Source organism: Gallinula chloropus (assembly GCF_964237585.1).
Source record: "Gallinula chloropus genome assembly, chromosome: Z".
In the NCBI taxonomy this organism is placed as follows: domain Eukaryota; kingdom Metazoa; phylum Chordata; class Aves; order Gruiformes; family Rallidae; genus Gallinula; species Gallinula chloropus.
The window spans coordinates 85268451-85280652 of NC_140089.1; the positions used below are offsets into that span (position 1 = coordinate 85268451).

Here is a 12202-nt window from a genome sequence, read left to right on the forward strand (position 1 = left end):
TCAGAAGAGATCAGAGATGTGTAGTTTAACTGGAGGGGGAAGTTTAGCAAGTGTTCAAACAGGATTGTATACGTGTAAAGTATTATAGCAGGCATCTGGGCAAAGTGTTATTATACCTGTCCATTATTCCTAAGGTTGCAAAACAGTTTAAAATACTAACCCATATATTCACATCGTTTTAACTTCCACAAAACTTCACCTAATGGGCTGAAAAATGTCATGCTTTCTCTTTGCTCGGTAGCAATTTTCATCCCAAAAGGTTGAGTAAATTCTCTCCAGCTGTCAGTTGTTCCCTTTTTCTTTTTTCCTCCAAATTTATCCAGAAAAAGTGAGGATCGGGTAAGAGGAGGATACACTTTTCCCTTTCAAATTTTTCTCATCTCGTGCTTTTAAACAAGGTGGTAGTCTAAACTGCTGTACTTCAAGTTGATATAAATACGGGGTTTGTTGAAGGTCTCAGTCTTATTTGAGGGGCATCGGGGGGACAAAATGAGGGGGTTGCAGTTTCTGCAGCCGTGTCCATCTAAAAGTGTCATGTAGGCACCCTAAGCTCAAGATATTTCAGTCTATTGACTTAAAGAGAGAAGTGCTGTCCCTACAAATCCTGCCGGGTAAATGTCACAAATGACATTTTCTGTAGGTATTGGGTTTATATTAGATCCCAGTTCTGTGTTAGGGGAGATAGACACAAAAACATGGAGCTCACTGTTTCATCCTTTTACCAGAAATGAAGGCACATCTGCTCTTAAAGCACATTGCCTTCTAAGTGTAGTGTTCAGGCCAGAACATTTTAATCAGGCGTAGCACAGTGAACACATCTGCCGGTGTCCATAAGGAAAACCTCTGAAAAGAACAGTGTGAGCAACAAATAAAATAACAATAAGCTGCAGGGTGGCCCTAGGTAGGAACCGGTACCCTATTCAAACCTGCATCCATCTCCAGCTGGAGAGCAGGAGCATGGATGCTTCAGTTTAGGGGTCTCTTGACCCATTGTAGTCCACAGACCAAACTTCACCTGGTTGGGACCTAAGTGAAGGACTCAGATTAGGAGACGGTGGCCTCAATTAGGAGATGGTGGCCTCTTCAGTGGAGAGGGGTCATCCAAGATTGGCTTGCACTTGGATTCCCAAATTCTGACCCCATCCCAACCGTTAACACCCTCCTGAAGTCAGTGGTGTTACAAGAGAATAACAGCCCAGAGCCCTTGTCCTGCTTCAGCACCGATTCAAGTCGTCAATCTGGAGCTTCTGATCCTGTTTGCCACCGCAGAGGGAATCCCATGCATGCAATGCCACACAAGGAGCACAGTGAAGTAGTTTGGCTGGAGAGGCCTTTTGGGTGTGCAGGTACTCAGCGGGCTCTTATCTCTGCTCTGACTCAACTTCTCCCAGCACTTCTGTAACCGCTTCCTCTTCAGCCTCATTAGAGGCAAAGCGACTCCTCTCCTTAGCCCGTAGCAGCTGTTGGTTATCTTGCCTTTATTCCTGGCCTCGGGTCTACCCGCCGGCACACTCCTGACTAACGTTTATGCCTCTTGACATCGCTGGCCCAGCACTGTGGGCTGCTCTTTGCGCTGCGCATACCCACCCGCGCCCACTTGTCTCCTGCGCTGATTTTGCCCCCTGCTTTTTCTACTGCGATCCATCAGGCCTTAAGGGTATTTCTCGTTTTGCTGACCCAGGCACCCTCTCCACAAAGGTGAAGGACTGATACATCCTGCCAGGTGAAGCTTTCCTCTATCCTAGACTTTCTCTTCTTTCTTGTGTGCTCTTCATACACCCCCTTCTCCCACAGTCCCCCCACTTGATGCCAGGAATGCTTGGTACGTTACACAGCACCAAGCAAGAGAACGCTGCTTACTCAGCATGGAAACACACAGCATGAGCCTGCGTGGGCAAAATCCAACCTTTCTTATTCCTAGCCTCATCAGAAGCACACAGAATTGGGTAACATGGGATGTACTGTTTGTACAGCCTCTAGACTGGGCACAGCGTAGATCCTGGACCAAAGCCTTTTTTTTGGTCCTCCTTGTGCCATTGCTTACGGCTCTGAGGAATGGATGCTGAGCCAAGACCTGGTTCATTCTGTATATCAGATGTGTTGTTTTATTTTATTTAGTTCTTTATTTTTCCTGAAGGGAGGGGAAGCTTGTACACTGGCACTTGTGCAAGCAGAAATGAAATAATGGAGGAGGGGAAAAAAAAAGGAGGAAGGAGGAGACCTGCGGCAGCAACAGTAAATAAAAACGAACCTCTCAGTAGTGGTTTATATAGAGAAATAATTTTCTATGTGTTTCAGGGGGCAGAGGGAAAAGCTTGATCAGAGGGAGAAGGAGAGCTTATTGTCCTGCTGCAATGGTGTTAGAAGGAGGCTACTGTGTCTGATGGCAGCTCTCCAAAAGCAGAGTCAATCTAGGAAAGTTTGGTAACACAGATGATGGAATTGTGCAGGGTTTTGCTTTCTGTGACTGGTCTCTGTGCCAACAACCTTTCCCTAAATACCCATAAAACTTTCCATTTGTAGCCTGGAGTGGCTGGCAGTACCTCCAGGATGGTGTGTTTGGCAATAGCCAGCTATAACAGAGGAAGCATTTGACGTCCCCTTCTTGTTCATGTTGACACTTTTCCCCAGAGAGTTTTATGGCTGTTGTCATTGGAATAAATTTTACCCTTGTAGTGACACACACTTCTCCACCCAGCAGAGCGCTCATGCCATTCTCCTGGACCATCTCAGGAGTCACCTTTGATTATACATCCATGCTGATAGTGATGATACTTGATCTGGGAGCTCAGCAAAATGGTGCTGACCTGAAGTCAGGTGAATCTCCTGGCTTGGATCTTTGTGTTGAGATGAGCTAGAGCACAGTTGGCATCTCATTCTGCCTTCTAGTGTCCCAGAGGCCTAATCTTCACAAGGGTGACGGTCAACACAACAACTTTTGATTTTGTAGAATCATAGAATGTTTAAGGTTGGAAGGGGCCTTTAGAGGTCATCTGGTCCAAGCCCACCTGCAGTGAGCAGGGAGATCTTCACTAGATCAAGTCGTTCAGAGCCTCATCAAGCCTGACCTTGAATGTCTCCAGGGATGGGGCCTCCACCATTTCTCTGGGCAACCTGTTCCAGTGATCTACCACCTTCATATTGAAGAATTTTTTCCTAATATCCACAAAAATCTACCCTGTTCTAGTTTAAAACTGTTACCCCTTGTCCTACCGCTGCATGCCCTCGTAAGCAGTTCTTCCCCAGCTTTCTTATGGACACCTTTCAGGTACTGGAAGGCCTCTATAAGGTTCCCCCCCGGGAGCCTTCTCTTCTCCAGGCTGAACAAGCCCACCTCTCTCAGCCTGTCTTCATTTCACAAGGATCAAACACTACTCCTTGATTCAGAGGTGTAAATCCATTGAACCGAGCCCAGCTTTATAGCAGTCCTGCAGCAACATTTGTCTCAGGGTTACAAGAGGGATGAGGTTGGTCCTTTAGAGACCAGAAGTCAGCATAAGGAGGTGTTTACAGGTCTAATGACTGCACTCCCTTCCCCGACACCCAGATACAGCTTTAGATTGTGAGTGAGTAGATTTATAAAACCTTGGCACAGTTCTCAGGCAGGAGCTTGTAAATGTCCTTGGGCAACATGATGGGCATCTCTCCTCCTACCGCAGATGGGTGCTTTGCTAGGCTGGCTGTTGCCACAGCTGTACCTTGGGCAGTATTGCTTTTATGGGCCTTGTGATTTATGGCTGTGTCAGTTGTTTAATCATTCAGTTGCCCTCCCTTCAGCGCTGTACGATAGTTAGTTACTTACATAAAAAGGTGGCTATCTGATCTAATTATGGAGTCTCAAACCTAATTATGGAGTCAAATATGATTCCATAATCTACTCTTAATGCCTCTATGTTGAGAAGACAGATACACACGTGTGTAATGTGCACACTTACATGCCTCCATAATTACGGATGTGCTTGGGCTCTCATTTATTTCTGTCTCTTTATCTTGAAGGGGATGCTTGCAGCCTCATCTGGCTGTGCACGATCTTTGGGTTATCTTGTCTTTTCCCCTCCAGTCTGGCTTTTCCTGGCTCCCTTTGCTGGGCTTGGGCATGCTGAGGCAGAGCCAGCCATCAGCATTACTCAGTCACACTGGTGGAGGTGCAGAGGGCTGGTAGCACTTACAGTTCAGGGCAACCCGATGCAAACGAGTGAGTATTATATTCTGCTTTTGTTCTGGTAACTGCCATCAATCCTTGCTCCTTGTTTTCATGTGGATAGACCACAACTGGGAGAGCCTGCATCCCTTCCCTTCAGAGAAAGCCCCTGCAAAATCAAGAGGTGCAAGGGGAAAAACTGGAACAAAAGCAGTGTTGGGGCTATGGGGACCACAGGGAGAGGAACGACCTGTCTTCTGTGTAAACCCCTGTGCATCTAACCCACCCTATCAGGGAATCACATGCCTTAGTTGGTTGCTTAGTTTTGTAGATAATCTGTGGATTACAGCCATTCACATGTGGCCATTCCACTTGCAATTATTATCCACTGAGGATCTTAGAATACCCACATCCATTTTACATCTGCCTCTGTATGGGTGTATCTTACAGACGGCAATTTTAGCAGTGTATTTAAAGAAGTCACAAAGCAAGAAGACCAATCTGCCCAACGCTGGAGACAGAGACCAAAAAACCCACATCACAGAAACACCTTAATGTCCAGGGTTGGAGGGACCTCTGGAGACAGGCAAATCCACCATGCTGCTCAGTGCAGGGTCACCCAAGGCAGGATACTCGGGGCAATATCTGGTCAGGATTTGGACATCATGAAGCCATTGTGATTCTTTATTAAGAGATGATGTTAATTTCTTTTGCTTGAAGGGAAGTTCTTCTGCCTTGCTTCTGTCCTGATTGACCCAACGTGGGTGAGAAAGACAGGGTGTTTCCTATGGGATCTATAGTGTGGACGGAAAATTGCTTTCACAGTCTTTTTTCCAGCTCCCTGCCAAACCTGGCTCGTTCTTTCAGAGTATTATGGACACAGGAAGTAACTAATGCTGTGGTCAAAAGATGCAATAAATCCAGCTCCAGGGCTCTGAGAGGCAGATTAAATGCTACTGGTGCAGGATACTGCTCCAGTATAAACTTATTATTATGGTTCAAATTTGTTAAAAAAAAAAAAAACCCAAACCCTCAAAAAACCTCAGTGACTTAATTTTATCCTAAGAGATTTTGTATTGTCTCATATTACGTCACCATGCTGGCTTTAGGGCCTTCAGGATTTACCCATGCTGTGGAACTGCCTTTAAATTTTCATGGAGAAAGCCTTAAAACCCCACCTTGTGTGCTTCAGCCCACTCAATAAAAGTGCGATCAGATGCCTGTTCCTGGTCTGCATCAGACTTGTGCTGCTGGTGATCTGGCAGCACATGGGCTGTGGCCACAACCATGCTTGCAATTTTTTTTTTATTTTTTTGTAAAGCAGTAATGAAGAAAGAAGTTGTATCTTCTTTGTTTGGGATTGTTTTGGTTTTGGGGTGGGTTTGTTGGTTTTTTTTTGGTTTTTTTTTTTGTATTCCTCATGTGGGTTAACTGAGTTCAGTGCATCTTGCTGCATGCCAGGGTGTTGGGTTTTTATGTCCCATGATGGATTCTGAAGTTTCACTGACACTTCTCATAAAAGCAGGTTTCTGACCAAAACTTTCCCTCGGGTGTAATGTGGGTTGTCCATTGGCCTCTGCCCGAGGCAGCTGCATTTCAGCGGTGGCATATATAATTGAGGAAGCAACCCGGGAGTCTTTGGAGTGAAAGGTGATATCTCATCATTAAATATTGCTGTATAGTCTCCAGTGCTTTGTGGTGAACGGTTTCGAAAAGACTGAGTGTAAAGAAGCTTCCAGGATTTCTGATATTTTTACAGAGATTTAGCTGTATGTCACATGAGAGAACGTGAGATCCAAAGCCAACATGCTAGACAAGTGGTTCGAGAAGATGTGGGCTCCACTTCACCTTCACTATGACACTGTTAGTCTTGTGCCTCAGGTTCCTCTCACTTGAACCTGTTCAATAGTATTTTTATGTATTCTTATTTATTTTTTTATTCCTTTTTCATCTGAAGGCACTTTGGACTCCATGGATAAAACAAAAACACGTTCAGTAGCTACAGTCATGGCTGGGATTAGTGTACTATGGGATTTGGGCAGCATCTTTCAATATTGTTCCAAGCTCTCTGCTGGTGCTACAGGATGTTTGAGCAAATCAGAGAGCAGCACAAATGCTGGGCCACTGAACTCGGCTTGCTTGCGTTTGTCTGATCAGCACTTGCTTGTCAATAATGTGGTTGCTCCGGAGAACAGAGCAAAAGCCAATGCCAAGTGTTATGCCCACTGTCATCTGGAGAATCCCAGACAGGTGGGTTTCTTCCTCCTGCTGCAGGCACTCACCCTTGCATTAAAAGTAAAATTTTCACTGTAATCATTTCATAGTAGGGGCATCTGAATACTTGAGAGGTTGCCCGAGGCTGGAGAAGGAAGGTCTAGTGTGACCCACAGGGACGTCCTGTTCTCCAGGCCGTAGCTTCCAGAAGCCTGTTTGAGGTGCCCAGAGGAGCTGATAAGACCTGTGAACAGCCTTAGCAAGGCTGAGAACACAGGCATTTGATTATTTTTCAGTACTTATCAGAGGAAGCGTGAATCTCTCCCTAATTAAGAGCTAATGCCAACTTCTGTGAAATTTGTTGTCATTCACCTGTGAATTATCCTTCTCAAATGTAACTTGACTGCAGGAAGTCTGCTAGCAGTAACACTTTCCTCTGGGAGCTTAATTCGGATGGTAAAACGCCTCTGTAGCTGCTTATTGAATTGGACTTGATGTTGGTGAGCCTTGAGGGCCTGGAAGGGCAGTTTAGGTGAGCACTTAAATGTCTAGACAGCCCCCCCATCTCTTGGGTGTTTAAAATAGAGCTAGAGGTCTCTTGGAGGATCCACTTCCTCCCTAGATTTCCAGATCTGCACGTTTCCAGATAAAGCAGGAGAGCTGCTGGAGAAAAAAAGCCTTCATTGCCATCCCTTCCGCGCTTCTGCTGGAAGGCAGCCTGGAGCGGGGAGATGGGGAAGGTTTCCAAATGAGGTTACACATTCAGAACCCTGAAGTGAGGTTTCCTAATTAGTCAAAGAGCAGGTAGCCTGCCCAAACAAGAAAGACTAGTATAATGTCCCTGCACCCAAGCAATTTAACTATTAACCCTGGAGGAGAGTAAGGAGATACCTAAAACAATGACCCAGTTAATTCTGCTTGGCGTTTGAGTGCAGGGTTATTTGTTGCTACCTGCGGGTTGGGTCTGGTGATATCATCATCTGCAAAGCTCCCAGCAGAACAGAAGGGCAATATTTTAAAGTGGGATTTCAAGGTGGATTTAGCGTGAACTCACCTGACACTGGTGTAATGCAATGACTTTATTCATCTGTTGCTTGTTTGTACTGATCTGGCAGCACACGGCCAAGCAGGGATAAGCGTTTGGGCATCATGACCCAGATCTTGTATCTAAGACCCACAATCAGACTTTGGAGCAGAAACCTGGCTTTTTATTCATCAGATAAAACATTATCCAGCAATCCAAAACCTACAAGACTCTCACCAGCTTGGAGCTACAATTTTATTTGACGTAAGGTCCGGGGACCTGGGGGAGTTGGTTCATCACACTGGTATCTGTGGTCCTTTCCCTGCCCCCTTGGTGGCTGCGGACTCATCCTACTGCCCTGCCTGCTAAGCCAGACGCTGCCTGCCAGCAGCCTGTGCGTTTTCACCAGCATGGAGAGAGGTTAAAAGCCTGTGGGCGGAGGCCAGCACAGGGTGCCCATTGTACATGCATGCATACCAGAGCAGTAACTCCCTGGAATGCTGCACTGCCGAGCTTTTACCACCTTGTGTTTGTGTTGCAGCCCAGGAGTGTGTGTACATTGTGTCCCTCTCCAAGGAGATTAACAATGTGAAATGGCAGATAAATAGAACAGCTATTTTTTTTCTTTTTTTTTTTTTTTTCCTGATGGGACAGGTTGGAGGAGGAAGGTAACCCTCACTCCCATCACCTCCCCTAGGCACAAAGGAGAGGTGAGGTGCAAGGTTGGTCAATTAGATGGAGTAGCTCCTCGCATCTGGGTGGCTTTAATGTACTAATTGCGTTAGTAATTAGCAGCTACCACATGGTAAACACTTGGGTTCAGAACTATGTAAGAGCATTAACTAACCCACCCTACACTGGCTTTGAGTGAGGTAAGCGTTATCCTTGTTTCCCAGGTGGTGAAATGGACTCACTGACCGCAGGGTGAGTCTAGGCAGGTCTGCAGGAGACCTTGGATCTGTTACTTCTTCAAGATCTCCTTAAAGGAGATAGTGGCAGCAGATCTGGGAAATGAGTCTGCTCCTTATTGCCAGAAGATGTGCAACTTAAGCATAAGTGGTCTGATGGTGTACTTCTGTCTACTCTGAGCTTCAAAAAATCATCTCTAAGATCATCAGGTAGCGATTCAGGCTCCAGAGTAGTGGCATTTGGTGGGTTTTGGTGTTTTTTGTTCTTCTGGGTATTTTGCTTCCTGCTCGGGCTGTCAACTTGTGCTATTTACAGGAACGTTATTTGAATTTGTGTCTGCTGGGACCTGGGTGGAGGTCACACAATGATTTCATGGAGCTCTAGGATGCTTAGGACTCTACATTAGTACCCATATGTGCCAGGGTCAGACAAGTGACCCATGGCCATACTCCAGTGCAAATGTAGATATATAACCAGTAAAATGTGATTGCTACTGCTTCTTGTTGAACTTCAAGCCCATGCAAGGTATTTTTAAAAAGCATAAAGAAGCCAGTGATACAAAGACTGTGATTTTTGTTGATGAGCTGTGCTTTAGTGCACAATACTCCGCACTGACAATGCTGTTATGGTTCGGCGATAGGTAGCAAGGTAATTTTTGTTTCTGCTCTGAGGTTTATCACTACTAAAAATGTCCTGGGAAATCCCTGGCTGTGCTCAGATCTTGCTCACGGTTGGGTGAGGGGTGGGTTTTGGCAGTGTAGCAGAGCTAATCTAGGAGGGATCTGCTGTCGAAAGCGTAGGCCTGCGCCCCCAGCACCCACTCCTAGCAGTGCTGCCTTGTTTCCTTCCCCACATGCCAGAAACCATACTGTCCTGACCGGGTGGGGAGCTGTTTATGCTAAAGTAGCAGAAAGATACCTTAGTTTCTGTTGCAGTTTTGTGTAGCTGGGTACTCCAAGAGAAGGAGGGCTGCTCAGTAGAGCGTGGGACTCTTAATCCCAGGATGGTGGGTTTGAGACCCATGTTGGGAGTGATAAACTGACTTTGGTGGGCATCTGGCCTCCAGCCAGGCCTAAACCACCACAGTTTCTCTTTGAGATACTCTTCTGTTAATTTTGTAACCTAGCCCTGTTTATGGTGAGGGACAGGGGTGGGGCTCTATGGGGGGATTTTAGGGAAGATGTGTGGAAGCACCTCAACGCCTTTAAAAACACTGTAAGTGTATTCTTTTAGCCAACACTTAGTCTTTCCATGTCATCTTTCACCTCAGTTGAATGTTCATGGCTTCTTTCCCTAAGTTTGACCAAGGCTTTTGAGGGTACTGAGTTCAAGTGCTGCAATCTCAAAGGGTTTAAACTGTGGTGTTCTAAAGAAAACACAAATTCGAAAAGATGAGAGCACAGTTGTTACTTCACTTGGCCCAAACCTTTGCCACACAGTGGGCAAGGTATCCACAGGCACCAGGAGCTCTGGAAAACATGGAGCCTAGGTTTCCCCCATCACTCTCAGTAATCAGGTCCCTGGCATGCCCCTGCAGAAGACCCAAGGGGATTATTCTGCACTTCCAGCATCCCAGGGAGTGTCTTGGGCTGCAGGCAATGTATGCCTGGCTCAGTTCACGCCAAATAACTCATCCAAAGCAAAGTCAGAATACCAGCAGCCAAGGGCATCTCTCTTTTGCTTGGGAAGTGGTGAAATAGGGAATTTGAAACTTCTACCTGATGCACAGGGCAACACCATGTTTTCTGTGCTCTGGTCACTGCGTTATTGTTTAACCTGAGGCAACCGTCTGTCTCTATTTCCCTCCCCCCCCCCAAAGAATCTTGTGACAGCAAGTACTGTGAAATAATGAGGAGGTGTGGATAGCTGGTTATCCCCTCATTTATTTTCTGAGTCCAGAGTTGGAGGCGTTTGCACATGTACACGATTTTAATTGGTTTTGGGTTTTTTTAATATGTCCATTTTCACCAGTTCAGTGAATCACATGGCGACAGTTCCGCACTTCACTGTAAGGTATCCAGCCCTCAGAAATGCTAGCCAGCCTCAGTTCCCATCCTACTTCAGGGAAGCTCTTTGAGATGCTGCAGGGGAAGCCCAAGCGTGCTCCATTTCAGTCACCTCCACGCTCGTGTTTGGTACGTGTATGTGTTCTAACTTCCTTTTTTTCTTCTTTCTTTTGACAGTGGCAGATTTGGTCTCTTCTGAGCTCCTTGCAGCCTCTGGGCGATTGAGACATTGAATTCTGCAGACAGTTACCATTTGTTCCCTGGGATCGTACCTGCCCTTGCTCTCCTCGTTGCCTTCCGTGCTCTCCTTCCCTCTGATAAAACTCCAAGGCGTTGCAATATTGCTATGGAGTCCAGGGAGACTTTGGGCAGCTCCCGGCAAAGAGGGGGTGAGGCAGACTTTCTGCCAGCAGCTGTCACCTCCGCGAAGCCTCCACCTACCTCTGGCTGCGCGGGGGAGACAATGTTGCCTGCAGCAGGCTCGGGGAAGGGGATCCCGGTGAGTGGAGAGAGGCTGGAGCCAGAGGAAGAGGATGAGATGGGTTCCGGGAGAGACGTGGATTCCACTTCCAATGCAGACAGCGAGAAATGGGTGGCGGGAGATGGGCTGGAAGAGCAGGAATTTTCCATCAAGGAGGCTAACTTCACGGAGGGGAGTTTAAAACTAAAGATACAGACCACCAAGAGAGCAAAGAAGCCCCCAAAGAACTTGGAGAACTATATTTGCCCTCCCGAGATCAAAATCACTATCAAGCAGTCTGGGGAGCAGAAGCTTTCCAGAGCTGGAAAAAATAGCAAAGCGGCTAAAGAGGAGGACAGATCGCACTCCAAAAAGAAGGTAAGCCCTGTTCTTTCCCATGTTTCCCTCTCCTCCTGAAATCAGAGGGAGAGAGTAGGATTAAATCCACTCTGACAGTTTGTGTCTGAGGCACAGCCTGGGCAGGGTTTGCAAAGTGGGTATGGTTTCGAACTGTCCTTCAGAGGAACTGATTCAGGAGGGATCAAAAGTTCAGCCGGGCCTCTTCTATTTTTGTGTGTAATTGAGATTTAAGATTAATCATTATATGAGTGACAAATGAAGGAGCCCACTTCCAACCCGCTTTGTGTCTGAGCGCTAATGCTTGAGCCTTTTTTTGGCAGTTAAAGCTTTTGACTGCGTTTTTAAAATACAGGTATGTGCACAGTGAACAATTGAATCCATTCCTGTATACCAGACGAAGGGCTCCATTATTCTTGATTACAGCATTGTGCTAGCAACACTATAGTTATGCTTCAGAAAATACTTCCATTATAAGTCTCATTTTCTTCCAGATGCGTATCATTTTCTTGAAATAACCTTTCTGGAGTGAAATTTTTGGTACTTTAAAGTTTGGGTAAAAATTGATCTTTTTTTTTTTTTTTTTTTCATTTATTCAAGGGGAGGAAGAGGGAGGGGAAAAGAAAGAAATCCTTTCCTCATTTGAGCTGTTTCAGGGACACTCTTTTGTTTTGCTTGTTGGCTTGATTTTTCAGTAAAGTAGCCTATGTTTAGTCTTTAAAATAAATCTAGTTCAAGCGTTTTAAGCAGCACTGGGTGAGGGGAGGGACAGCTGGTGACAACTCATGTTATTTTGGGTGAAGAGCGGTTTTCTGTCCTAGGCGTTAGACAAAGGAGCTTTGGTTGGCTGAGGCTTTATTGCAGTACAATACTTGACCTCTGCCTCCTTAGTAACACGAAGGCATCATGACAGATTCAGAGAGGAACCCAGATTTGATGAAAGACTCACGAGTATCTCCAAAACCTGGACAGATTGATTTCTGATGTGGGCATCCACTGAGGGCATTGCTGCCGATGGCTTTCCTGCTCTTGCAGAAGGTTGCCACTTCTCACGTACCTTATACACCTGATGGATGCTCAAAGGGCTACTT

General features: G+C 46.1%; 1 protein-coding gene across 1 annotated transcript in view; it reads left to right on the forward strand.

The window, feature by feature from the left end:
- Positions 1-10640: 10640 nt before the first annotated feature.
- Positions 10641-12202, forward strand: part of SETBP1 (SET binding protein 1) — a gene marked incomplete at its 5' end in the record, with an annotated part of 253392 nt that continues 251830 nt past the window's right edge. Inside the window, one exon of the mRNA XM_084278004.1 lies at positions 10641-11132. Coding sequence (XP_084134130.1) covers positions 10641-11132 — 492 coding nt within the window. The remainder of the gene's footprint in view (positions 11133-12202) is intronic.